The sequence below is a fragment of the Colobus angolensis genome, unplaced genomic scaffold, assembly GCF_000951035.1.
Source record: "Colobus angolensis palliatus isolate OR3802 unplaced genomic scaffold, Cang.pa_1.0 Scaffold106, whole genome shotgun sequence".
NCBI classification, from domain to species: Eukaryota; Metazoa; Chordata; class Mammalia; order Primates; family Cercopithecidae; genus Colobus; species Colobus angolensis.
In genome coordinates this window covers 4,298,091-4,326,066 of record NW_012111586.1, presented here as the reverse complement: position 1 = coordinate 4,326,066, position 27,976 = coordinate 4,298,091, and the positions used below count along the sequence as shown (strand labels likewise).

At 50.0% G+C, this 27,976-nt stretch overlaps 2 protein-coding genes across 7 annotated transcripts in view; one reads left to right on the top strand and one right to left on the bottom strand.

Annotated features, from left to right (window-relative positions):
* Positions 1–3,808, top strand: part of PIK3R3 (phosphoinositide-3-kinase, regulatory subunit 3 (gamma)) — a 153,273-nt gene extending 149,465 nt beyond the window's left edge. For all 4 annotated transcript variants that reach the window (XM_011946723.1, XM_011946737.1, XM_011946732.1 and 1 more), the window contains one exon: positions 62–3,808. In XM_011946723.1, the coding sequence (XP_011802113.1) occupies positions 62–260 (199 nt within the window). In that variant the 3' untranslated portion in view covers positions 261–3,808. The remainder of the gene's footprint in view (positions 1–61) is intronic.
* A 3,972-nt stretch (positions 3,809–7,780) lies between these two features.
* The window catches only part of MAST2 (microtubule associated serine/threonine kinase 2), a 245,133-nt gene continuing 224,937 nt past the window's right edge, over positions 7,781–27,976 (bottom strand). For 2 of the 3 annotated variants that reach the window (XM_011946611.1, XM_011946619.1), the window contains 19 exons: positions 24,379–24,480; positions 22,001–22,133; positions 21,105–21,166; positions 20,760–20,845; positions 20,099–20,307; positions 18,262–18,400; positions 15,927–16,059; positions 14,846–15,011; positions 14,236–14,337; positions 13,847–13,969; positions 13,561–13,670; positions 13,049–13,203; positions 12,518–12,801; positions 12,224–12,418; positions 11,406–11,632; positions 11,092–11,214; positions 9,967–10,103; positions 9,641–9,834; positions 7,781–9,356 (listed from right to left, as the gene is read on the bottom strand). In XM_011946611.1, the coding sequence (XP_011802001.1) occupies positions 7,837–9,356; positions 9,641–9,834; positions 9,967–10,103; positions 11,092–11,214; positions 11,406–11,632; positions 12,224–12,418; positions 12,518–12,801; positions 13,049–13,203; positions 13,561–13,670; positions 13,847–13,969; positions 14,236–14,337; positions 14,846–15,011; positions 15,927–16,059; positions 18,262–18,400; positions 20,099–20,307; positions 20,760–20,845; positions 21,105–21,166; positions 22,001–22,133; positions 24,379–24,480 (4,200 nt within the window). In that variant the 3' untranslated portion in view covers positions 7,781–7,836. The remainder of the gene's footprint in view (positions 9,357–9,640; positions 9,835–9,966; positions 10,104–11,091; positions 11,215–11,405; positions 11,633–12,223; positions 12,419–12,517; positions 12,802–13,048; positions 13,204–13,560; positions 13,671–13,846; positions 13,970–14,235; positions 14,338–14,845; positions 15,012–15,926; positions 16,060–18,261; positions 18,401–20,098; positions 20,308–20,759; positions 20,846–21,104; positions 21,167–22,000; positions 22,134–24,378; positions 24,481–27,976) is intronic. The other variant, XM_011946626.1, reaches the window with a different exon arrangement.

Here is a 27,976-nt window from a genome sequence, read left to right as displayed (position 1 = left end):
TTAGCGTCCCTTTATTTATCGTTACTTACCTTACCATTTCTTCTGTGGTGTGTCATTGCAGGGCTGATGGGGAAGTGAAGCACTGTGTGATCTACAGCACTGCTCGGGGCTATGGCTTTGCAGAGCCCTACAACCTGTACAGCTCTCTGAAGGAGCTAGTGCTCCATTACCAGCAGACATCCTTGGTTCAGCACAACGACTCCCTCAATGTCAGGCTTGCCTACCCTGTTCATGCACAGATGCCCTCGCTGTGCAGATAAAGAGGAAGTGGGAAGAGAGGTGGTTCTCTGGCATTTTTTTCTACAGTTTTTATTAGACTACGATGAGGGCATTCTTTCTACATAGACTGCTTGTTTTGCACAAGAAGTGATTCTGTGAATGTGAAGTGGAGAGGCCGAGCAGCAGCCGGCCGGGATGGAGGCATTAGAGGCCTGAGGTTCTCTAGGACTCAGCCATGCCGCTGCACTGACATACTAAGCTGGAAGCAGATGTTTTTTTGAAAGTCTGTTTCATTGGGGTTTTTGTTTTGTTTAGCCAGGCACCCTCAACAGAATATTAGGCTTGATGGTTATAGTGGGTGGGGTTGTATTTGGAAGCCTCTGAAGAGGCCATGTCTTTTTTAAATCTTTAACTCTTGAGAGTGCAGCAGGGGCATGGCTCTGCTGGGAGTTCTGTTTTGCTTTGGCAGTCTCTCTTCCCCCCACGAAGGAGGCTGTTTTGGTTTTGTGATAGAATGGGATTTGATGAAAAAGACAACCAAAGGAAAATGGGGAGGCTTGGGATTTCATTTAAACAATCTAAGCCAAGATGATAAAAAAAACCTTCAACTGAAGGTACTTTATTTCTTACCAACATAATTTAGGCTTCAGCATCTCATCAGCCCCTCCCTCTAAAGAAGTATTATGTTCAGAAGCCAACAAAACAATGTTTGTTGCCAGACCAATGTTTGATGGAAAAACGTAGCACTCATAGATGAATGTATACTTCTGTACCAAAACTTGAACATAAAAAGACTAGAAATTGCAAGTTTTAGCAAACACTAAAATTGGTCAGTGTAACCCCTTCTGTCCTGCCTGTTTCTCTGAGATGAGGAATAGCGTTCTTTTTGTGGGGATGGTGAGTTTTGAATCATAAAATGAAATTGGTGCTTGTGTGGTGTTTCCTTAGCCTAAAGAATGATCTATTGTTTGAAATCTTTGTAACTTGTTTGTATGAGTCAAGAAAAGGTGCAATCCAGTGCTTTTAGATGGCTTGATATACCAAATAACAATATAGAACAACATTATTATATGTGCTTCCCCAAGTTTAAAGGCCCTGAAGAAATAGTAAACATGATTTAATTTCCCTTCGTCTCCCCCTCCTTTGCTGGATGGGGTTTTGGGAGCTATAGGTTGCTAAGGAGGGGAGTCAGATTGTGGTCAGGGGCCTCAGTAAATCACAGACCCAGGGGCGCTGTGGTCCGGGTGAGAGTCATACCACATTACACATGTGCTTCCATACAGTGGTTTCTGAAGCTTTTGCAAGGAGAGAAGCTGGCTTAGTGTTGAGACGGTTAGTAGAAGCCATCTGGAAGCTTTTCTCTTTGCCTTTTTTTGTGATCCTGCCATTAAGGCTATGTGCAGTCTGCCCTCATGCTCCAGTGGCCTTGATTTTAGGCCAGGAATCTTCTGCTCCATGTGGCTTAAGCCTTCCAGCTGAGTGAAGCTAGGCAAATGGAGTGGGGGCAGGCATCTATTCCTGCCCCCATCATGCCCCACACCCATCAATCAGTCAACACTCATTTGACAAATAGAGTCCAGCTGCCTCTGAGCCAATCCTGGAACCATAACAGGCTCAGAGTGAGTCAGCTGTTTGAACCCAAAGCTGTGCAGTCAGGCATCCTGGCTGAGCTAGAGAAGCCAGTATCTGCCTCTTGATTTATAAGGTTACAGCTAGGAAAGCTCTAGTTTTGGGGGTGAAAGAAAAATATAACTTTACCTAAGCACTTATTTCTGTGACAGCGTCTAAAATATGGACCATGCTGTAGATATAGATTTATAAATTTGGAGAAACTTCCAGTTACTAGCGATGAGGATAGGAAGGGAAGTGCTTATCTTTGGCTTTTTCTTGGTTACATTGCAGTTTCAGGATTGGGTGAGACAGAGACAAATGTACCCCCCTCTAAAGTCATTTAACTAATAGCCAGCACATCCCTTCCCCAAACTGTGGATTGAAATCTTACTGAAAGTTTTACTGAATAATACCAAGCTAATTCCTGCTGGGCACACCTGCATGGCTTTGCACCTGGTGTTGAACCTGCTGAAGCAGGTGGATGCTCAAGATTACGTGCAAGGAATCCCTCCCGTCTGGTACTAACATTTCAGTGTGTTCTGAGTGTCTTTTAAACCAAAATGGAAATACAGATGCATGCCTGTAGTATTCAATGTGTCTGCTCCTTTTTGGGCAGATACTGAGGGTGTGCAGGGAGAGACCAAGTACCATCTTTATCTACACTTGGGCTGGCTTGTGGAGAATGGCTGCTTTTTTTCAGTCCTACATTCCTTCATTTTTTTCTTCTTTTGTTTTTCTTGAATTCATTGTTTTGTGGGATCTAAGACCCAGGGGTCATTTGAGAGGTTTCACAGTATCTTTTCTGACCAGTTGCCACATGACTTGCTTGACCCTGAGCCAGTGGAAATGGCATAGTGACCAGTCTACTACTCACTGAGCCTGGTGTGTAGAGGGGGATAGGGTAGCAAGGTGCGTCTTTACGCCCATGACTTGAGAGGAGATCTTAGCCTCTTTGATGAGAATCTAGTGCTGTTTCCTGTCCCATGATCTGGACCCTGGGACTATCTGTCTTGGCATCTTAACTGCAGTTTCAATGAGGCAGAGGGCAAAGAGAGACCAAGATCAGAGGGGCTCATTATACCCCTGGCTAGAGAACCCAGCTACTGACATGAAAACAGCTTGGGGCTGGCTGGACACAGGTACTAGGCCCATCGTTTCCAGGTGAAGCTTTCATCACAGAACAGTGCTATCTCCACCTGGCCATAGATGCCATGCCATGATTCAGGCCTGGATAGGCTGCCTGTGTCCTTACCACTGATCTGGCCAAGAATGAGGACCTTCCAACACTTTCACTCCCTCTCCAAGCCTTGATGGGACCTCCACTTACTTTAGGCCCAATGTGCTGTGAAGAAGCTTTGAGAGCCAATGTGGTGTCTTCCATAGGTCTCCTCTTTTTGCTGCAAGGAATCAGCCCCATGTATTCTCTGAAAATGAGAATTGCACCTGGGCAATTCCTGTTTTCTAAGGTGGTCTCTGCTGCTAGTTAAGAACCCAGAGTAGGCCTCTGTGAGGCTTCAGTGGCCTCAGAAACCAGAGGGTCCAGATAGGGGGCCTGCTTGGGCCCTCTGTGGCCAATTGCTCAACCCTGCTTTAGCTCCAGCCACTTGTGGCAAACCACCTTGTTTCCTTACAAATTCCAGCATGTGACTTTGGTGCCCTGTTACTCGTGAAAAATCTATTCTGTTGTCTTCGATGTAGTCCAAAAAAAATTCATGTAGTTTTTACGTAAAAATATCTGACTCCCAAGAAAGCCAACTGTATGTCTTGTGATGGGACAGTTCGTATGTAGTTCCTAGACCACTTTGCAAATTGTTCTTGTCACCAGATGTGTTCAGACATTGCTGTGCAATTGTGGGGGAGGGTAGGGGGAAAGGCGAGAGGAGTTACTTATTGGTCTTTTTGTTTTATACCTTCCCCAAGAGGGGACAGTCTGGCCAACTTGCTCCAGTAATGCAATAAATACATTGCAATAAAGTAATTTTTTGTCTTCATGCTATGAAGGGGTGGGCTGGGGGCAGAGTGGGAGGTCAAGAGAGAAAAGCACTCAGGTGTTGAACAGCCCTTGAAACTTCCAAACCTTCTCTCCAGTAAGCGCCAAAAAACTAGTACTTGGGCTGAACTGGGGCAACCAAAGGCTCTCTTCTTCCTAGGGGAGGACATCCACTCCAGCTAGGCATGATGCCAGGGTCCTGTCCGCCGGACACAGACACGGGGAGTCTCAGATACTGACTCAGAAAATTAAAACTGAATGCCATTTCCTCCACACCTCACTGCCCACTCCTGACTAATAACGCTGTTTATTGGTTCTCATATTTCTACCCAGAATGAAAAGTGTTTCCACATTCTACTCTGGGGGAGGGGGAAATGGACCCAGCTTTATATATAGTCTGTCCTCTTGTTGCCCTAGGCCCTTGTCATCTCCTGCCAAGGCACAGTGTTGCGCTTCCTGTATTCTGGGAATGTAATGAGCAAACATGCGATGACCTCTTGTTGCGTAGGATATTGCAGCGCTCATCCATGTCTCAGGCCCCACCCATGTGTAGTCAATTACAAACAAGTCAGGTTGGGCGGGAACGGCCTGTTCTAAGTGACCTTGTTTATGTCTTGTCTCCCCACTACACTTTAGCTACACAGCATCCCAAGACCACTGCTAGGAACTATGGATTTCTCCTGATCCCAGAGTTGTTGATACTTCTGTGTTTAGGACGCTCAGATTTCTATCTCCTTCCCAGTTTTTTCTTCTGAACCCTACCTGCTGGCTGGATGTTTCCACTGGGCTCCTGGGTGGGTGTCTCACCGACACTTCAAACTTGTTTACTTGGGGCTGGGTGTGGTGGCTCACACCTCTAATCCCCGCACTTTGGGAGGCCTAGGCGGGCGGATCACCTGAGGTCAGGAGTTCGAGAACAGCCTGGCCAACATGGTGAAACCCTGTCTCAAGTGCAAAAATTAGCTGGGCGTGGTAGCATGCACCTGTAATCCCAGCTACTCAGGAGGCTGAGGCATAAGAATTGCCTGAACCCTGGATGCAGGGGTTACAGTGGGCCAAGGCCGCACCATTGTACTCCAGCCTGGGCAACAGGGCGAGACTCCATCTCAAAAAAACAAAAAAAAACTTTACTTGGCAGAAAAAGTATGATTGGCTATGAATTCCCTTACCCTCCTACCACCAAACCTACAAGCTTACCTATATATAACTATTCTCCCTCCCACCTGTTAAATTACAATAGTTGCCTCCAGCTAAAGCCAGCCCTCCACATGTATTTTGGAATCTACTTTCTTCCACCTTAGGAATCTCCCAAGATTAAGATCAATTCTTTCTCTACTTCAACTGGATCATCTCCATTGATATTTAAACATGGTTGGTTGGTTCTCATTCTACTCCCCCAGTCCCTACTCAATCATCCCATACATCTTTCTTTTCTCCTCTTCAAAGCCAAGCCTTTGGAAAGAGCTGTCTTAAATATCCTTATTTCCTCATCTCAAGTATTTCAGTACTGGTTCCACCACTGGTTGAAACTGCTTTTCTTGATGCCTTCAATAACCATCACTGTTAACTATCCTCTCTATGGAAAACTCCTTCATGGACTCTTATTACAACTCATTAAATATTCTTCTGACATCTGACTGTTCTTTTACATCTCCTGGATTCCTTCAGTTCTCACTTAACGCCATTTTACCTGGCAGTTTTATCCACAGTCATGAATCCACCCACCATCTCTAGGCCAATTACATCTGTTTATTTCACTTGCCCAGACCTCTATTGGAAGCTACTTCACATTTAGCACATGGAATGCAGCACTGAACTACTTAGCCCTGGTTCTCTTCCTTGTTTCTTATTTCCGTGAATGGAAATACAATTCATCTGGTTATGTAAGTCAGAAATGTAGTCAGTCATCATCCCTGATAGCCCTCTGCTTCATACCTAAAGTCCTTCACCGAGTATCAATCAAAATAGCACTTCTAACTTCACTGCTTCACTACCATCTACACCCTTCATCCTGGAAGGCCCCCCTTCTTCCATGCTTGTCCCCCTCAAATCCATTCTGATTACAGCAACCAGGCATCTTTATCTTTTCAAAATACAAACCTGAACCTGTGGCAAACAGTAACTAAGTCTCCGTTGATCTTAGGGTGAATTACAAAATTAGGTGGTCTGGCTTCTCCGATTCGGGATCTCATTCCCCACCTTCAACTTCTTTTCACTGGCTCTACCCCCTCAGCTAGTGCCAGTATCTCAGGACTTCTTCCTCATCCTGCGTTATGTTCCCTGGACAGTCCTCATCTCTTGTGGCTTTCATTGCCTTCTACTGCCTGATGGCTCCCAAATCTAGATGTCCAGCTTCCTACCCTTTCCTTCCTTACCTCCTCACTGTTGCTGTTCTAGTTCACACCGCACTACCTCATCCTCTGTGGTACCCTCACTCCACTCCAGCCAGAGTGATCTTCCTAAAACAAAATACCACTTCCCTGAAGTTACCTTTCAGGAACTCTTCACTACCCCCTCCAGTTTCTCAAAGGGAACACTACTGACACTTGGGGCAGTTGCCCAATGTGGTATAGGATGTTGAGCATCTCTGTGCTTCCTCCTCCCATCCCCACTTCCAACCCTCTAGGAGGGCAGCTCCCAACATCCTCTACACCTGTGGTGTGGTGCGCCTGACCAGATCCCTACATGCACAGGGCACTTGCTCCCTCAGCCATGCCCCTGCCATCCTTCAGCTCACAACCTGTAATCTGTCTGCCCAGGCCCCAGTACATTAGCCCAGAGACTGCTGTGAATGAACGAAGAAGCGAAGAGAGGACTAGAAGGCTGAGGGGCCAAATATCTGCACAAATGGGCTCTGCCACTGTGGATACAGTGCACCCTCTGGTGGCTGCCACCTTCCCAGGCAATGGCCCAGACATTTTCATCTCCAGGCCTCCTAACACTTCTTCAGACCTAGGCACTGGATTGTGAGACGATCAGTGCAAGACAGTTTCTCAAGTCTTCCACCACTATGGAGACAAAGCCTTGGTACTCTGCCAAGCCCCACTGCCTGCCCTGTGATGCCACCTCCTGACTCCCCTGGCTCTGGTCCCACTTATTTCCTCCCCCTTCCTCCCACACTACCCATCAAATGAAGTTCTACTCTTTGAGGGCTGCACACATAATGTCCAATCACCTGCAGTGCTGAGGCCTCTACCTGCAACAGCCCAGGAAGAGCTCACTGGCTACAATCATGAAGGGCTTCTTACTAAATATGACCGGGGGCTTTGTTTTCATCTCACCCTCACCTCAGCATTTATCAAGTAACTTCTCCGTCCATTTTAAAAACTCTTTCCTCCCGTGGACTTTATGACTCTTCTGGCTGTTCTATCTTCTATCTCAAACACACCCAAAAGTAAACTGCCTCCTCTCACTTCTTCCCCTCCTCATTTCCCGGCTGAGGCAATCCAAGTTAGGAGACACATGTGAGTTCTGGAGTCCAAGGGAAACCTAGGTTCTAAACCCATTTCTACCCAAGCTGTATTACCATGGGCATCAAAGCCTGAGTGCCCTTATCTATAAAGAAGGAATTTTAGTTGCTACATGGTATTTTCTGGTTCCCCATCACCTTCACAAAGTCATCTCCTGGAAGACCATTAGACATGGCCCTTGCCTCACTTGCCAGACCCATTTCTACTTTGAATTATCTTCGGTTCCTTGAATATACTAGGTATACTGTGTGTGCTAAAGGTTGCCTGGACAGCCTTTCTTAAACCAGCCTCCACCCTTGCCACACCCAGCAAACTACTACGTATCATCTGTTCTTCATGTTTGAGCTCAAATGTCACAGCCTCTGGGAAGTCAAGCTGGGTTAGGTGGCCCTCCCCTGATAGTGGAAACTGTTTTATTCCCAGCAGCAACACAGGACCAAGTTACATGTGGGTTGACCAAAGGAAAACAAGCAAGCAAAAGACATAACAGTGGTTTCCAGGAGTATATATTACACGGGTCTGAGTGCAAGAAATGGCAAACAACTGCTACGTTTGCTTTAAAAGCTCATCTGGAACCAATGCCAAATCCCGATGCTTTTGATGGCCCCCTGGTTCTTGGCCCCTCCAGAGGAGGCTAGACTCAGACTCCTGGGTGAGGGGGCAGCCTTGGCATGGAACGTCCTGCCTTCTGTCACCTGAGGCATCAGGCACTTGGGTGATGCTCAGGGCTGGATCCTCTTTCACTGCTTGTGCACGCCCAGACTCCCACAGCCAGCCCTGGCTGGGATCCTCACAAGGGGGATGGGCAGTGGGTGGCTGTGTCTTCGCCCGCTCCGTGGGAGACAGGTTCTTAGGGTGGGCTGGAGTTGTGGTTTCCAAATCCTGGAGGTTGACTAGCCCACCTGCCATGGTTGCCTTTCTGCTTGGGGATGCCCTGTCTGGGCCCTCAATATGGAATTTCCAGGACCACATGCCCAGCTTCCCAGAGGTGGAACTGGGAGGAGAGCAACTGCTGGTGGGGGTGAGTCCTGAAGTGCTGGGAGAAAGTGCTGCCAGTGCCTGGGTGTGGAGGTGCTGAGCCTTCCAGCAACCTTCAGAAGGGATGCAGTCTGTGGCTCCGGACCTACCCAGGTTGGGGCCTGGTGAGGAGGAGCTGGCAGCCTCCTCAACGGCTTGTGGGCTCCCGAGCCTCCTGTGGGGACCACTGGGACTTTCCATTCTGGGAGGCCCCAGTGTGATCCCTGTCAAAAGGCTTGGGACCACTGGGCCCGGGCTCCTAGGGTCTCCGGACGGGAGAGTTTCCTCTTCCCCACTCTCTCCTGCTCCTTTGGGGACCACACTCTGGCTCACTTCTGGGTGAGGTGCCAGGCTCAGCTCCCGCGCACCCCGGCTGTTCTCAGGCCCCTCCTCGGTGTCGTCCTCTGAGGAGTCCACCTCACGAATGGCTTCCTGCTTCTGCAGTGACTCCCGTCGTTCAGCTCGGTCCTGCCGGAGGGTGCCTAGGGCCCGTGAGGGAGCAGGCTGCAGCACCCCCTTCCCCGGAAGGGCCCCCTTGCCAGACAGCACACCCCTGGCTCCAACTACCTCCAGAGGGCTCACTTCCCTGGGCGGTAGTTCCTTCTTTAGCTCAGAGTGGGGCAGGTCGAGGCTGTGCTTGCGAGAAGTGGCTAGCTTCTTCTCAGAAGCGGCAAGTGCTGCTGCCAGTTTCTCAGCTGACTGCACCCTCTTGAGTAGTGGTGAACGGGGTGGCTCCGCACTCTTGGGCCGCGAGAGTTGTCTGCCCAGGGGAGGTGACAAGTGAAGCTTTGTGGGAAAGGCCTGGGCTACATGGCCAGACAGGGGTGATGGGGACCGCTGAGGTGAAGCTGCTGGGGGTGGGGGAGAAGGGGTGTGGGCCAGTGGTGACAGTGGGATGCTGCCTGCTGACTTGCGCCGTGGAGAGCGGTACTGGCGTTGGAGCTTGGGTGCCAGACCGTGGAGGGAGCTGGGCCGTGTGTGCCCAGAGCCGGCTGGGGAACTGGGCACGCTAGAGCTGGGGGAGCTGCTCTGTGATGAATTCCCTCCCACTTTGTACAGAGACAGACAGACAGACAGACAGACAGACAAAAGCAGAGCAGTGTTAGCTGTTAGAAGTGACTAAAGGGCAAGACAGGGCTTAGCCCTGTTATGTCCCAGAAACCAAGCTACCCCCTTCCCCATCAATTAATTCCTCCCCAAGACTACAGGATCTTCCAGGGGGCGGCTGAATGAGAGATTCAGAGTGGGTCTGTGACAAGCACACAGGGTCTAGGAACTCTCCTATTTCCCAGGGGTTGTCTCTGACAGTTTTCTGTCAGGGAGCCCTTCGTACCTGAATGCACAGCATCGGGGGCCACCCGGTAGCCTTGAGTGGGAGATCGGGGGGAAAGGCTGTGGCTGTGTGTGGGAGAGCCTGGCCCACTCTCCCCTGATGACAAGGAGCGGTTAAGGGAAGAAAGGCTGCGGCTGGTGTGGAGCAGGGATACTTGCTTAGTGATCTTGCGGAACAGGGAGCTCCTTTTTCTGCTGCGGGGATAAGGGTCAAAGGCTGAGTCGATGCAGAGAGCACAACACACCCTGGGCCCAGGGCCAAGGCACCTGGCACGTACCAGCACTCATGTGACTCAGAGAAAACCCTCTGGACTGCGCCTGGCTCACCTTTCTTGCCCATCCTTGCCGCGGCCCCTCTTGCTCCTTCGGGCCATCTTGGCCTTGTAGCTGCCCTTCCGCGCTGGCCCCACTTTAATGGATGTGTTCTCCAGGGGAGTTGTTGAAATGGCCACCTTGTTTCCACTCTGGGGAGCAGAGCATGAGGCCTAGGCTAAGCTGGAGCCATATCCTTCCCTCCTGGCATGGCTATACCCACAGCATCAGCTTTTGCCCCTGCACCAACACATCTGAACCACGGGCCTGTATTATTCTGTCTTCACAGATGAGGAAATGTCTCCCATTGGAGCCCCAGAGTAGTCTGGGGTAAGAAGGTAGAGAACAGGCTAACCTGCCCCATTCTGCAGCCCTACCCACAGCTCAGAAGGATCCCTGGGCCTTAGTCAGGGAGGGTGCCGCCTTGTGGAGAAAACTCTCTGTTGTGCCACATTCAAATTCTGTGTGTACTTACATCTTTTTTTTTTTTTTTTTTTTTTTAGACAGAGTCTCACTCTGTCACAGACTGGAGTGCAGTGGTGCAGTCTCAGCTCACTGCAACCTCTGCCTCCTGGGTTCAAGCACTTCTCCTGCCTCAGCCTCCTAAGCAGCTGGGATTATAGGCATGTGCCACCACACTCAGCTAATTTTTTTTTTTGAAGAGCTCACCGTGTCTCCCAAGCTGGAGTGCAGTGGCGCGATCTCAGCACAATGCAACCTCTGCCTCCTGGGTTCAAGCGATTCTCCTGCCTCAGCCTCCCGAGTAGCTGGGATGACAAGTGCCTACCGCCACACTTGGCTAATTTTTGTATTTTTTAGTAGAGAGAGTTTTGCCATGTTGGGCAGGCTGGTCTCAAACTCCTGACCACAGGTGATCCACCCGCCTCAGCCTCAGTATAGGCAGGGTTTCATCACGTTGGCCAGGCTGGTCTCGAACTTCTGGTCTCAAGTGATCCACCTGCCTCAGCCTCCCAAAGTGTTGGGATCACAGGCAGGAGCCACCGCGCCCGGGCTGTGTGTACCTACATCCATGCTCGGTGTCGATGTGTGTGCACCCAGCTCACCCACTCCCCTAACTGCCATCACACTCACAGGCCGAGGTCATTCAGGGACCATGCGGGCAGCATGCCCTGCACTAACCTTCAGGATCAGCTCCACCACCTCCGTGTGCACCAGCCCATGCACAGGTTCCCCATTGACATGGGTGATGAGGTCGCCTTGACGAAGCCCTGCCTCGCTGGCCGGACCTCCGTCCTCCACGTGCTGCCCCAGGAAGAGAATAGTACTAAGACTGGAGCCTGAACACCAAGTATGGGGCTTGGTTCTGCACATTAAGCTGTGAGCCCCTTCACCACCACCCTTTGACCCCCGAGCAGGGACAGATGGGCTCCACAAAGGGGAAGCTGGAAGGATAATGAAGCTGGGAGACAGCAGGTCTGGATGGTCAGACATACCCACACCATGTGGTGCACGGTGTAGACATCGGAGTCACCCATGTAGACGCGAATGGCCCGCAGGGTGAAGCCATACTTCTTGCCAGCTCGGTGGATGATGATGGGAGGCCTCACGCTGCCAAGGGCTGGTAAGAAGTCCCTGCTTGGAGAAGAGTCCCGGGATGATGGGTTGGACGACTGAGAATGTGGGGACATGGGGCTGGCCAGCGGGGAGCAGGTGTGGTGTTCTAGAGAAGGAGAAGCCAGGACTTAGTGGTCAGAGGGCCTTGGTCTGGCCCACGGTCCAGTCTGTTGATTTCAGCACAACTCTAGTCACAGAGCCTGAGCCCAGGTCCATTTTCTCCACAGCCCCTGACCTGGGAAGCCCTCTCCTGTGTCCAGACCCCAAGAGACGGTGGTGGTGATGAGAAATGGCAGCTAGCATTTATGTGTGTATCAGGGACTATGTAAGCTTGTCATACATATTTAAATGTCACAATTAACCGATGAGCTGGCCACTATTATATCCACATTTTTGGATGAGAAACTCGAGGCTTAGAGGAGTTAAGCAACTTGCTCAAGGTCAAGAGCCTGTTAGTGATGGAGCCAGGATTTGAGTGTGAGCTCTCTGCCCCAAAGCCTGCACTTGTGACATGGTGCTTTCCTGCCTTCTGGCACATGTATACACAACCCCAGACACCAATACACACCTTCAGAGATCACAGTCTCTCAGATCCCTGCTTAACACACATACACCTGCCATGTGCAGAACCTTGCCAAGGCCTAGAGATTCTACGGCCCTTCCTGTGAGTTTTATCCCAGCTCCCCAGGGGCCTCACCCGAAGGAATGAGGAGTGAGAGGGCTGTGGCTGAGGCGGACTTGATCACTTTGTTGACGGGACGAGTGGTGCGCTTCTCTGTAGAGTCCCCAGAGAGCAGCCGGTGGCGGGCCCTACGCACAGCCAGGTCACTGATGGCCTTGGCTGTGGCTCCCTCAGCCAGCTGCGGGGTCCCACGGCCTCTGGTCTCCATAGCTGTAGGCCCAAGGGAGCAGTGAGACTGCGATGCTGCTGAGCCTCCCCACCCTGCAGTATCCTCCAGCTTAGGTCCTTTGGCCGCCCACTGGGCCATACCTGGACTGGAACCACTGCTCCGGCCAACAGCTTCCTCATCCAGCTTTGGCCGCTGCTCCCCTGAGCGTTCAGCAACAGGCCCAGAGGCCCCCTCTCCAGAGGGGGGAGTCAGGACCCATATCCCCTCCTGCGGTTGCCTCCTGAGGGCGCTGCTGGCCTCCTCAGGGCCCTCGGGGAACCGAGGCGCATCCAGGAGGCCTGAGCAGCGGCGTCGCACTGTCATGGGAGGGCTTGAGTCACTCTCTGTGTGGGACGACTCAGACACCGACAGCCGCTTCCGTAATCTATGAGACACAAGGCCTGGGGTGAGATGGCCCAGGTGGTCCCCCTCCTCCTGCCAGGTCTCCTCGGGGGCACACAAGGGTTATAGTAACAGAATTTTCCTCCGCAGACATTCCTCTAGGAGTCACCCTTGTGAATGCCCCCTCACTGCCACCTGCACTCCTCCGCGGCATCGGAATCTCTCCCATGATCTGTGACAATGCAGGGATAGCTGTGTCGCCCACCCTGGCTGAACTCTGGGGTGCTCACATCTCAGGGGAGCCAATCACCCAGCTCCGGTCTCGGCCTTTGAGCCCTGCCAGGCCATCTGAGCGGTCCTCCTTCTCCTCACTCAGGCTGCGCTTGGTGGGGGGTGGTGTCCGGCGCTCCTCGAGCAGTGAGAGCCGCTCCATGCTGCTGTATACCTGTGGGCACAGGGGATGCACTGGGGGATGGGCTCTGGCAGCCGTATCTCCCAAGTGGCATAAAGCATAGCAAACCTAGGAATTTGAACCAGTCGGCTCCTTCCCTCCTCCACACATCCCTGAATATTTGGGGAAGCGGTTATTCCACAGATCTGACCTGGCATCTCATGTCAGGGACTACAGTGGTTCTAGAAGCACCTATATATAGCTGTATGTAGCCCCAGCCCTCAGCTCCTCTTTCTCTAGAGGTGGCCCCAACTCCCACTCCCTGAGCCTGCCCCAGGTGTGCCCTTTGATGGGCCCTCTTCTTCTGATCCTCCAGCCTGTTCTGCCCATCCTGGGCCTCCTCAGTCACACCTTGCTGAACCTTGGAGAGCAGGAAGAGAACTGGCGGATCTCAAGGCAGCCATCCTCACTCACTTCTTCCTCATCCTCCGAGTCCATGTGGTGGTATCGCTCTGAGCGGGCTGGGCCAGACATAAAGGACACTTTCCTTCAGAGCCCTGCTGGTGGCCTCCTTGTGACCCCATTAGATTTCAGCAGAGCCCTGAGAAGTTGCTCCCAATGCCAAGTTCAGTGTGCACAGGCGTTTCTAGGCAAACAGGTAGGACCCATACTCCACCCCACCCATGGGCAGCCTTACTATCAAAATAGCTAGTATCGTCCTCTGACTCCAACTGAGGAATAAATTCAGCCTTCTGGCGGAGAAGTCCTGTCCAGTCCAGACCAGTAAAGAATGGGTGCTGCTTCACCTCATAGGCACTGCCTGTGGAAAGGGAGGGCATGGGCAAGGGGGAAGGATGGGCCGCATGGAGTCCAGGTTAGCAAACCTAGTAAGAAGCCAGACCTTGAGAAGCTATACTCAGGGAGTCAGCTCAAGCATCTTCCCTTCCCTGCCTACAGGGAGCAGGGCAGAGTTTCAAGATCCAGAGGGGCTGCCCATAACTGAAGCCTGAACCTCCAGGGTACATGGACTCAGCCTCCCTTACCCCTTTTCTAAGTAGTGAGAAAAGTTAGCGGGGCCTGCCCTACCTGTGCCCAGTCTCTCCAGAGGGTTCTGGTGGAGCAGTTTGGAGGTGAGGTCCTGGGCGTCTGGGGGCAGTGCATCATCATCCTCAGGCCACACAATCTCATCTGAAGTCATCAGGGGTGAGAGGGAGAGGAGAAATTGTGGGTAGAGTGGAGAGATGTAGAAGAGGGTCCCAGGACAATGTAAGGAAAGGAGTCAAAAAGGACCCAGCCCGGAGTCCCTGAATGCCTTGCCTGGGACCCCAGTCTTTAATTTTTTTAGGTTCCTAGACCATGGCTTGATCTTTGACCCATGGCGGGCACTGCAAAGCTCTAGCTCACTCTGCTTGTATACTCCACAACACACACAGACATACCCCTCACGCTTACGGGATGCGCACATACACAGACAGGAACACCCAGGTATATATGGGAGACACGTGAGGCCCTAGGGGACACAGTGTGCACATGTATGTACACGCAGAAACACAGAGACACCCACCCCCAAAGCAGCAGACATCACAAACACATGGTGAGTTCAGAACAAGAGCTCACAGGCCCCATGAGCTGCCTGCACACATCATAGTTGTGAATCCAGACTGTATCCCCACTGGGCCAGCGGGATGGTACCTACCACTGATCACTTGCCCAAAGAGCTCCTCCGGAGTGTCTCCAAAAAAAGGGACGCAGCCCACCAGGAACTCATACAGGATAATGCCCATGGCCCACCAGTCCACCGGCTTCCCATAGCCCTGGCGCAGGATCACCTCAGGCGCAATGTATTCTGGGGTCCCGCATACCTGGGCACAGAAAAGCCAGGCTGGCTCAGCCTCCTGAGGTTGCTCACTGGCATGACTGGGAGACGCGGGATGCTCCCACCTCGAACAGAAGACTCTCTGAATGAAGACTCAGCCCACCTTAGTTAATGAACAAGATCAACAGAAGCCCCAGGGAACAAGAGTCGGAACTGTCAGTAGGTATTTCCTAATTAACAAAACTGTCTCATTCTAGCCCAGAACGACCATCCCTTAAGCCCTCAACACCCACCTCTGGCATCTGATCCCACAATTGGCCTCTGCACTCCAGCCTCTAACAGAATAGACCCTACCAGTTATGTAACTACTACAGGGACTGGTGAACAGTCACAACCTGAAATGTCAAACCAGGAACATCCAGAGGCTGCCTCTCAGGACACTGGGCCACAGCCCAGTGGAAATTCAAACCTGTGTTCCAAGAACCTCAGGTTCCAGGAGAGCCTTGTCCTTGACTCAGGCTGGGAGATTCGGGACTGACTTCATATGAAACTCTGTGCTAACAGTTACATGACCTATTTTCTCCAAACCCTGAGGAGGAAGATGACTTTGGATTTTATATCCATATGATTCTCATGGCTCATCCTGTGTTCCAAATGTGCTACCTGTCTCAATGCTTCTCTGGAACCCAAAGGTAGAAAAGATAGGGGTTCCCAATCTTAACATCTAGCTACAAGGTAGGCATATGGCCCCAAGGCCTTATTCAAAGGCCTGGAATCTATGTATGTGCATACAAATGTAGAGATGGGATCTCACTATGTTGCCCAGGCTGGTCTTGAACTCCTGGCCTCAAGCGATCCTCCTGCCTCAGCCTCCCAAAGGGCTGGAATTATGGGCATGAGCCACTGCACCAGGACAAGGGCCTAGAATCTAACCTCCAATGTATCAACTATCCTTCCTTACCTGCTTGTCCAGGAATTCCCGGGCATCCTTTTCAATGTGACCCTCATATAAGTTCGCTGTCAGACTCATGAGACCAATTTTGGACAGTCCAAAGTCCGTGAGCTTGATGTGCCCCATTGATGTAATTAGGAGGCTGGGAGACCGGAGAAATAAAATTATGAAGTTATTCCTGGTTTTCTGAGAGTACTGATTTTAGTATATGCCCAATTTCCCCACTCAGGCTTCCATGGGGGTACTGTGAGACATAATCTGGGTAGCTTCAGCAGGGGGGACAGGCAGGTGTGGACACGTAAATCGCTCTGGCTGTGTGAGTGCTGCATTCTGCACAAGCAACGAACCTGCCTTTTGCCCATTCCCACAACTCCATTTCTGTTCACGGCCCTAACTGTATTCTATATTGGGGGCAGGAGTCATTCAGTTGAACAACAGAGTTTCTTCTACAGAGCTGAGATCAGCCTCATCCTAAGGCAGCTGCTGGAGCCATTCCTAGTCCCCTCTCCCGATCTGAGTGGCCCATAATACTTCTGTTTCAGGGAGAGGGGCCAGGGGCACATAATTTTATTCCATGTCCATGGCTGGTCTTGGGAGGAGGGTTAGTTGGGAGAAACTAGAACTAAGATCCCTTTATATATTCTGCCTGAGTCACTCATTTTGTGCTGAAGGCTTTACCCTGCCACCCTTTTATTCTAATGATTCCCCAAATAGTACCTCTGGCTGTGACTTCCTTTTTGAGCTCCAGGCCCACCCAACTGCCCATATGTCTTACAGGCACCACAAATTCAATCTGTCTAAAACAAAGTCATGCCTCCCAACTGGCTCTCCTCCTCAGTGAAAAACTATAATTTTGGTTATCTATTGAGCTCTGTGCTAAGTGCTTTAAAAATATTCTGGCCCCTGAAAGGTTTTCTAGAGTAACACATCAAAGGTAGGTGTCATTATTCCCTATTTTAGAAAGGAGGTACGTGAGGGTCAGGGAAATTTTAATTAATAGACTCAAACTCAGACTTCATAAGCAGAAGAGTGGCCATTTGAATTCAGGTCTGTCTTATGTCAAAGCCACTTTCTCCCACAGAGGCTTATCACCCTGCCCCAGTTCCAGGAAGCTGGAAATCTGGAACACACCCCAGCCTCTTCTGTTCCTTTGCTTCCCTTCCTGCCTCACCCCAGCCTGGTCCTCTTTCCTGTTTCCCCACGCTGCCCCTCTTCTTTCTACCCTGACCCCCTGCTCTGCTGCCAGCATTGCTGGCTTTGGTCTCAGTGTCTCTTTTCATCGGCAGAGCGAGCTTTCTAAACCTAAAGCACAATCTGGGCATGCCGCTCCATCATACCGTTGGTTAGCAGACCCTTCCAAGACTCTCTAGACCCCTTTAAAATAAAACCCAAATGTAACAAAAGGGCCCTTGATGAACTAGTTCCTGCCGCTCTCTCCAGCCTTTTCTGTTACTACTCTCTCACCGTCTAAGCTGTCACCACATTGTACTATTTGTAGTTCCTGAACAAGTGCTGTTCTCTCGCACCTGTGTGCCTCTGCACATTCTGCTCTCTGGCTTTAGAAAGCAGGTCTTCCTTTTTCCACTTGACTAATACCCTCTGAGAAGAAGCTCATATATATATATTTCTGTCTCCCACTGTAGACTTAAGTTCTACATGCCAGGGACTATATTTAAAACCCAGAATATAGTGCTTGGCACAGAGTAGATGTAAATGTCAGTAAACGTGTTTAACCATCTACTAGATGTGCTTATTCTTTTGTTCTTGCTTGGTTTCTTCAGTGGGGCTCCTCAATGACTCTTTCTTTCTTTCTTTTTTTTTTTTGGAGACGGAGTCCCACTCTGCCACCCAGGCTGGAGTGTAGAGGTGTGATCTCGGCTCACTGCAAGCTCCACCTCCCGGGTTCACGCCACTCTCTGGCCTCAGCCTCCCCAGTAGCTGGGACTACAGGCAACTGCCACCACGCCTGGCTAATTTTTTTTTTGTATTTTTTGTAGAGACGGGGTTTTACCATGTTAGCCAGGATGGTCTCGATCTCCTGACTTCATGATTCACCTGCCTCAGCCCCTCAAAGTGCTGGGATTACAGGTGTGAGCCACTGTGCCTGGCCTCTCAATGACTCTTTCATGTCACCGAAGCCTTATAATATTCCAGCCAGACCTTGAGGCAATGATCTGCATCTGGGGTGGTCGGGGGGCTAGAGAACTAGGCCTAGATGGACACACAGAGGAGCATGTTTTCCCAGTAGCCATCTGGATAGACTTAGAGCTACTGTGCTTGCCAACATTTTATCTAGAGACCCAAGAGGGAGACCCTGGACAAGGGACACAGATTGTGGACATACTTGTCAGGCTTGAGGTCACGGTGCACGATACCATAGTTGTGTAAGTACTCCAGGGCCAGCACAGTTTCCGCAAAGTATAGACGCACCATGTCCACAGGCAGGGCCCCAATATTCTTCAGCAGAGTGGCACAGTCTCCCCCTGCAACAAGCCCAGGCTACTATGAGGAAAGGATCCAGTTCCCTGCTCTAGCCAGCTCCCTTCTGGCAGTTTCTGAGGTCCCAGAGGAGACAGCTTCATGGAATATCCTGGTGCTGGAGACTCTGATTCTAGCCCCTTTGATGCTGGCATGGGTGGGAGACACGGTGATATGGTTTGGCTGTGTCCCCACCCATAGCTCATCTTGAATTGTAGCTCCCATAATTCCCATGTGTTGTGGGAAGGGACCTGGAGGGAGATAACTGAATCATGGGAGTGGGTCTTTTCCATGCTATTCTCGTGATAGTGAATAAGTCTCAAGAGATCTGATGGTTATTTTTATTTATTTATTTTTTTGAGGCAGAGTCTTGCTCTGTCGCCCAGGCTAGAGTGCAGTGGTGTGATCTCAGCTCACTGCAACCTCCGCCTCCCAGGTTCAAGCAATTCTCCTGCCTCAGCCTCCCGAGTAGCTGGGATCACAGGCGTGCGCCACCACACCCAGCTAATTTTTGCATTTTTTTGTAGAGATGGAGTTTTGCCATGTTGGTCAGGTTGGTCTTGAATTCCTGACCTCAGGTGATCTGCCTGGCTCAGCCTCCCAAAGTGCTGGGATTACAGGCATGAGCCACCATGCCTGGCCGAGCTGATGGTTTTATAAAGGGGAGTTTCCCTGCACAAGCTCTCTCTTGTCTGCCGCCATGTGAGACGTGCCTTTCACCTTCTGCCATCATTGTGAGGCCTCCTCAACCACATGGAACTACAAGTCCATTAAACCTCTTTCTTCTGTAAATTGCGCAGTCTCTGGTATGCCTTTATGAGCAACATGAAAATGGACTAATACGCAAGGTATGGACCGGGGCGCAAAGTAAAGTGAATCTGCTGATAGCTGTCATGGACATTTTTCAGGCCAGATAGGAAAGGAACCCAGATTTTTATTAAAAGTTAATGGCAAAAATGCCATTATTTTTGTACCAGCCTAATATTTTAGGACAGGAATACTGCATAGTGTAAACACATCTGGCTGAGACATTAACATTTGTTCATGTTACTTCCTTCTTACTGGCTTTTAGTTTCTGAGTAAAGTAACACTGTGAACTCCCAGCATGTACCTAGTAAACACTAAAGGACAGTTTTTTTCAGCTTCAGCTTCAAGACTAGGCACAATATCTTCGGAGGCTGTACACACAGTGAGAAGGTGAGAGGGAAGGCCACTGGCAAAGCTGCTGCCTCTCTCCAGAACTATGCCCCATGTTGCTCTTCTGTTCTACTCAGAGCATTTTGCATGGTTTTAAGGGTTTTAAATTACCCCTTTGCAAGCCAGTCAGGGTAATTAATGGCTTTCCTTTCTTCTGAGGGTCCAGATGCAATCCTCCGAGCACCCAATCTTGGGCTTTTGCAGCTCTGCTGCCTCCTCTGTTGCTGTCTGATACCAGCAGTAGAGCGAGTGCAGGCTTTGGGGTGCAGGATTCTATAGCTGCTGGCCTGCTACTTCCTATCCCAGAGTGCCTCTCATGGCAGAGGCAGGGAGCTCTGTGCCCACCGTGGCCAAATGGTCTCTGTGATCCTGAGGCAGAAACCAATGCCAAAGGTGGACTGGAAAGCTGGGCCCTGAAACTTCACCTCTGTAAAAAAGCTGCTGGTCCCTGTTTAAGGCTCAGATTGTGCCTTGGCCTCCATGCCAGGCCACCTTTGCCTCAGTACCTTCAACATACTCCATCACCATGCACAAGTGGCGCTTGGTCTCAAAGGAGCAGAACATGCTGACCACAAAGGGGTTCTCAGCGAAAGTCAGTATGTCACGCTCCACGAAGGCCTGCTGGATCTGGTTCCGTAGGATCAGGTTCTGCTTGTTGATCTTCTTCATGGCAAAGCGCTGCCGGGTGGACTTGTGCCGCACCAGGAATACAGCCCTGGGAAACACAGTCCAGCCCATCCCCCATGGACCCTCAGCACCAGAGCTGTGCTCTCTGCCACCCAAACTGCCTTCTCTCACACCTTAATTAATGCACAGAACAAAGGGGCAGGGGCATGCATACCAATGAGAAGGCTCTGGGACCCACTGGCCCACAGAACTCTTAAACTTTCTGACAGACCATGTCCTGATGACATGGCTCAATGCTTCCCCAGAGCTCAGGGAGAGGAGGATGCGTGGTAATAAGAGGTGTGGGAATCTTGTCTAGGAAAGGAACAATGATCAATGTCAGAGGAATCTGAACTCCTGCCCACCCAGGAGGCTTCTGGGAGTGAGAAGGTCCACCCCACGGCATCTGCCCAGAGGACTGGGCAGCATACACTCTCACATGGAAGAGATCAAAGGCTGACCTGGCTTCAGTCCTGGCCACACCCTGACCCCTGCCTTTACCCATAGGCGCCATTGCTGATGAGCTTAATGGTCTCAAAGTCCTCTTCAGAGGGTGTCTTTTTAGATGGCAGAGATGCCCCACGGCCCTGGAAGACAAGGGAAAAGGCAGGAGACAGGCATGCTTCTCAGAGCCCATATCCTTGCAGAAGCTGTGGCTCTAGCATTCTCAGCTCTTAGCTCTAGCGCAGTCCCCTGCCCATTCTTCTGGGAGTAGAATGACTTCTCAGTGTTTGCGGTCACCAATTCCCCCATCCCTTCTTCAGATATTCTCTTAAAGAGAACTCATAGCTCTTTGCTTCGTAGGGCCCAGGCTCCAGGAATGGGGCAGGAGCTCAGGCTTTTTACCTCAATAGAATCATCTGTCTCTGGAGTGTCAGGACTGTCACAGCTGCTCAACTGGGCCATTTCTGGAAACAAAACAAAGACACAAGAGAAGAGTGCGTGGCAATGTCAGGTATCTCAGCAGTATCCTCAGATCACACAACAGGTGCATGTAGGGTAGGCATTAATGCTTTTTGCATCAGCCTAGGACGTAAATTCAGTCCCATGGCACTATACCCAATGTAGTCCCAGCTTTTGGATCAGGAAACAAGCCAAATCCTACTGCTACTCCCATTTCCAGAAGTCCATTGCCATTCACAGGGCCTGGCAAATTCTATAAACTTGGGACATTTCCTGGAAAACAGGACCTCAAACTGGGTTACTAGTTCCCATCCTGCTGGCCAAGACTGCTTCACTGGATGGGGCTGCGAAGCATAGAAGGCAGAAGCAGGACACCTACAGACCAGGGACTTGGAAGCCCATGGTTGCTGCAGGGGTCCAGCAGGAAGCCCAGAAGAATGGTGGTATCCTCTGAAGCCCTGTGTTGGACCACCCTAAAGACACAGGAAGACCTGTAAGGTGGCCAAGAAGGGAGGCAAGAGAGTTGCAGAGGAGGTGACCATTTCTGCAAATGTGATTGTGGCTCTCTGTTGTTGACCTCTTTGGAACTGAGGTTCTAAATGCAACTCAGCCGGGCCGATGCAATCCAGGCTGGGATCTACCAGGCAGATGTGAACAGCAGTTCCAAAGGAAAGACTGTTTTGTCACAGAGATCACAGTGTATATCCTAAATTCCTGAGGCCCCCGGGGCCATGTTGTGTCCACGTCCAAGCTAAGTCTCTTCTCCAAGCAGCTTCCCTGCTGTCAGAGCTTGCCAGCAGCGGTGGGGCCTCTTTGCAGCCACCAGGCAGTATGCTCACCCTCTAGGGGGTCCCGTGTGAGGCCCAGCTGGCTAACGATGTAGCGGGGAATGTCACATTTCATCCCTTGTCCCTCTTTGGCGTGGCCCTCAGCTGCTTCTAATAGGTGGTAGAACTCTTCAGGGTCAAACTCCTGTACCAAGGGAGAGAGGTAGTCAGTGGTGACAGATAGAAGCGAAAGCTGCTGGCCTCTTTGATTTTAGAGCATATAGTAGACTGAGATGAACAAGACTTTCTCTGTGACAGGACACTCCCACCCCTCAATATTCAGAAATAACATGATTCAGGGATCACAGGAATGGGGACGAAGATGTCTTACAGGTCATCTCCAGATGGGACATACTCAGCATATGCTATCTTCCTGGCAATAAGAACTAGAGGTTTTACTCTAAAGAGAGCTCAGCCTATTGATCTGGTCCCATGCCTTACATCGGCCAGTTGGCACCGTCTGGTGTATTCAGATGCCCAGTCCACAGCAGTCCTGGCACACACTCAATTATGACTCATAAGAGCTTTGGCACAGCCCTGCAGGTGCATGCATACCTTCAAATATTTACTGGGCACCTCCTGTGTGCTAGAGGCTGGAGATCCATTGAAAAGCACAGTCCTTGTCTGCACATAATAACTGAGTGCCTACTAAGTGCCACACACTGGGTTAAACCTTCTAGCAACTCTTTGACCTCACTGAGGAAATCAAGGCTCGCAGGGATGCACTGATTTGTCCATAATCACAGAGGTAGGAAGGAACAGAAAACCAGCATTCAGCCCAGGTCTGACTCCAAGCCCCTGCTTAGCCAAGGACTTAGTGTTCTTGAGGGAGAGGCTTTCTGCTCTATCACAGCACTAGCCTCTGCTCTGAACTCTGTTCTCATTCCCTGTGGTCTCACTGTTTTGGAGAACTGTACCTATCTGGATATAACCTAAGCCAGACCTGGAAGCCCTTTTAATTTCTTATTCTTCCTTAGCTCCTATTTGGTCAGAATGTCTCTCTCATAAATACCCCTCTAATCCACCTCTTTCTCTCTGTTATCCTACTATTCATTGTCTGAGTTCTGGCCACCCCATCTCACATGAATTGCTTTGAGTACCTCTGCCCTGATGTCCCTGGCTCATCGTGCCCTCTGTTCCAATTCACTATCCATGTTGCAGCCAAAGTAATCTTTCTTAGGACTAAATCTGATATAATATTTACACAGAAATAAATAGGAACCAATTACTGATAATGCAACAACATGTATGAATTTCTACAAACATGCTGAGTGAAAGGAGTCGGAACATACTGCAGAAACCACACAGAAACATGGTTTCATTTCTAGGAAACTGTACAAAAGGCAAACCCATCCCTAGTGAAACAAAGCAGGTAAGTTATTGTCTGGGAGCAGGAGGAAGAGGGGACTGACTCCAAAGGGGCACAAGGGAACTTAAATGATAGAAATATTCTCTATGTCAGCTGTGGCCATGATTCTACAAGTGTATACTGTTAAATCTCAATGAACTGTACCATCAAAGGGATATATTTTATTGTATGAAAATTATACCTTAATAATACTGTTTAAGAAAAAAGTAAATGTGGCCATGTCACATTCTTACCTAAACTTCCTGGTGCCTCCAAGTGGCCGTAAGGGTAATGCAAAACTCCAGAGCCGAGAACCCGACACCCTCCGTGACCCTGTCACAGCCCTACCTTCCAGGCTTACCCCTCAGCACTTCTTCAAACCCACCCTGTGCTGCACTGAATGCCCCTTCCCATGCTCTCTATCTGGGAAACAGACTCATCCTTCAGTTTGCTGAATAAGCCTCATATCCCCCAGGGGAGCATTCACTGACTGTTCCTTCCAGGAAGACTAAAGCACTTCCTTTTCCAGGTTCCCGCTGCATTGCATACTGACCTCAACTGTAACACTTCTTGCAGTACTGTAATTACTATTTACATGTCCTCATGCCTATGCTTCCCAACTCCACTTAGAGGAGACATCCCAAGATCAGAGACTGTGCTTTATTCATGTCTGTATCTCCAGTGTCTAGCACGAAGTAGGTACTCAGTCAAGTTTGCTGAAAATTAAATGAAGGACTCAACTTGTGCAACCTAACTGGGCTATGTTCCTGACGCTCCTCAACCCCAAGGCCCCCACTGAGGTGAGCCCTGATCATGTGAGGGTGGGCTAGACTAATACTTCTCCTTGCCACATCCCCTCAGGACCATACATTTGTCCTCACAAAAATCTGTTTAGTCTCCCACTGGTGGCAAATTATATTTAAACAAGGACCTAAGCGACAGAAATGGCAGTGGTTACCACCACGGTTCTGCTGTCACCAGGGTACTTCCTCCATAGCCCTCCTCCAAATCTGCCCACCCGACTTTCCTAGAGTCCACTCACCAGGCATTCCAGGAGACGTGCTGGGCGGGCAATGACAATCATCAGCTTTTTCACCAGCTGCATCACAAAAGCCACTTCTGAGCTCTCTGAGCGCTCATGAGCCTATAGAGAAAAGAAGGGTTGCTTAAGCAATCTATTGGCCCAGTGTGGCTGGGCTAAGCAGGACCAGACTGGGCAGAGCTGAATCCAGGGAGAAACAATTCGGTAGCACAGAGGGCTCCGCCAAGCAAGGAACTCAGAGAAGGCTGGCTGACTGTGAGAGAGAGCGAGTTGCTCACAGGGAACCATTTGAGCTTTAGAACACTACATGACACCAATAAATGCCACACAGACATACAGCTGTACCTGCTCCTCCATCCAACAAGCCTCACTTACCCTGCAGACCCCAGCTCAAGGGGCAACTCTCAATGGCGCCTTCACTGATGTTCACTTTCCACTCTAGACTGTAAGGAGTAGAAAGACCTCAAAGCTGAGGGTGATATGACCAGAAAGGTACTTCAGAAGGATCACCCTGGCTGCAGTGTAGAGGGTACACTAAACAGGGCAAGCCTAAATGCAGGAAAACCCATTAGCAGGCAACTCTAATAATTCAGATGAAAAAGACATAGGTCGGCTGGGTGCGGTGGTTCACGCCTGCAATCCCAACACTTTGGGAGGCCGAGGCAGGAGGATCACGAAGTCAGGAGATCGAGACCATCCTGGCGAACACAGTGAAACCCCGTCTCTACTAAAAATACAAAAAAATTAGCCAGGCGAGGTGGCGGGTGCCTGTAGTCCCAGCTACTTGGGAGGCTGAGGCAGCAGAATGGCATGAACCTGGGGGACGGAGCTTGCAGTGAGCTGAGATGGCGCTCCTGCACTCCAGCCTGGGCAACAGAGCAAGATTCCGTCTCAAAAATAAATAAATAAATAAATAGAAAAAGGCGTGGGTCAAGGCAGAAGAATGCAGACAAAGGGACAGGCGTGGGCTACTACCAAAGCAGATAAGGGTGAAAGCAGCACAAACAGAAGGCAACTCCAACTTCAATTTTAGGAAAATTTCAATGAATACGTGAAATAGTAACTATAAGAAGCCATTTAGGTGATAGGTAAAGAATGTACTGCATTTGGTTTTAGAGAAAGAACAGCTAGGCAGAAAAGATAAGCTCAGTTCTGGGCATGCAGAGTTTCAGGCACCTATATGAGAGAGTCTCTTGGGTATCTGCTTGGTCCAGAGGCCTTTCTCTTGTTCCCTGAGAACTGCTCTGGTTTCTAGGAGCCACATTTGTACTGTGTGTCTGCACCTTCCCTCCCACCTCTAATAGCTGACCAGGGAGGATCACTTTCCTAGGAATTTAAAAAAGGATAGAGCCGGGCGCGGTGGCTCAAGCCTGTAATCCCAGCACTTTGGGAGGCCGAGACAGGCGGATCACGAGGTCAGGAGATCGAGACCATCCTGGCTAACACGGTGAAACCCCGTCTCTACTAAAAAATACAAAAAACTAGCCGGGCGAGGTGGCGGGCGCCTGTAGTCCCAGCTACTCGGGAGGCTGAGGCAGGAGAATGGCGTAAACACGGGAGGCAGAGCTTGCAGTGAGCTGAGATTCGGCCACTGCACTCCAGCCTGGGTGACAGAGCGAGACTCCGTCTCAAAAAAAAAAAAGGATAGAAAGACAATTGTTAACATCAGTGTGGCAGAAACTGTTTGAGAACTGTGACAAGGGATGGCTGTACCTACCATGGAGACAGAGAAAAGATGCATACAGGAAAAGAAAGAATGAAGACTTCCTGAGCTTCCTGGAGCTTCTGGTTTCCAGTTCTGGTTCCTTCTTAAGGCCTGGTTATATCCCTCGCTTCAATTCTCTAAGACCTACCCTTTTTACTCTTATAATGTTTTCCCTTTACTGTTTAAAACTATTCTGAGTCAGATTTCTATTACGTGTAACCAAAGAATAAGAACCAATACGGGGAAGTCAAAGTGGAGGAGTCCACCAGGCAGCTGGGTGCACTGATCTGAAGCTTAGGAGAACAGTAAGAGTGGCAGCCACATGTGGAAGTCCTCAGCGTAGAGATGACAACTGAAGACACGGGAGCAGGTGGCAACACATCAGAGAGAGAGTGGAGGAAGGGGAAAGGGGAGAACAGGCATGCAGGATGGTGCCCTGTGACACACCAGTATGAAGAGGTGGGCAGCAAAGGAACTTGTGAAGAGGCAGCACGACTGGCGAGAACGGTGAATTGACAACTGGGGAAGGGGGTTTAGGAAGTATCCACTGTGCTCCACAGAGAGGTGGCAGAAGATGGAACTGAAAGCAGACACAGGATTTGGCAATTGGACAGTGAGTTCCTTGATGATTTTGCCTGAACAGTTTTGGTAAGGTGGGAAGGGAAACCGGAAGGCAGAAGATTTAGTAGTAAATAGGATACAAGGAAAGAAAAATAGTAAATGAGGACTTTTCTTTTTTTTAAGTATTGGTTATGAAATGAAGAGAAAGGATGAGCGGTTGGTGAAATCCCATTTATTCTTTTAAAACCTGTCTCCTGTTCCCAACACACATATACATACACATGTGAAGAAAAAGAAGTAATTGCTGTCTTTAACATGTTCTCCTGGCTGTTGGTGCATACCGCATGGTACTGTCACGCTGTTTCATAACGAGCTGTCTGTCTCTACAGCTACACTGCTGGGCCTAGTGAGTAAAGAGGCTCTGTGTCTTTTTCTTTTTTCTTTTTTTTTGAGACAGAGTTTCGTTTTTATTGCCCAGGCTGGAGTGCAATGGCTCGATCTTGGCTCACCACAACCTCTGCCTCCGAGGTTCAAGCGATTCTCCTGCTTCAGCCTCCCGAGTAGCTGGGATTACAGGCATGTGTCACCATGCTCAGCTAATTTTGTATTTTTAGTAGAGATGGGGTTTCTCCATGTTGGTCAGGCTGGTCTGGAACTCCCAACTTCAGGTGATCTGCCTGCCTCAGTCTCCCAAAGTGCTGGGATTACAGGCGTGAGCTACCGCACCTGGCCCTTTTTCTTTCCTCAAATGCTAAGCCTAGCAGAGTGCCTCCTATACAGCAGATGTCAGTCAGTGTTTGTTGACTGTTTGAAAATGTATGATCTTAGGCTCTGGAATAAGCCAAACCTGGGACTGGGTCCTGGTTTTGCTACTTAAAAAAATAAGTTATCTGGAGCTAACTTAGTTTCCTCATCTGTAAATTTAGGAAATAATATTAAGTACCTTCCTTACAGGGTCGTGAAGATTTCATCAGATAAATTAAACGAGGTAATGTAGTGTCTAGCATGTATTAAATGCTCCATAAATGTTACTGATTTTTATTATTCTAAAATCGGATCAGGTCATTTTTCAGTTTGTCACACTGGATGATACCCACTGCCTTCATGATACAATCTAAGCTCCTCACAAGGTCCTTCAGCATCTGGCCCCCAGTCCAACTCTTCAAATTCATCTGCCAGCAGGTCAGGCGCAGTGGCTCACACCTATAATCCCAGCACTTTGAGAGGCCGAGGCAGGGGGATCCCTTGAGATCAGGAGTTTGAGACCAGCCTGGCCAACATGGTGAAACCCTGTCTCTACTAAAAATACAAAAGTTAGCTGGGCGTGGTGGC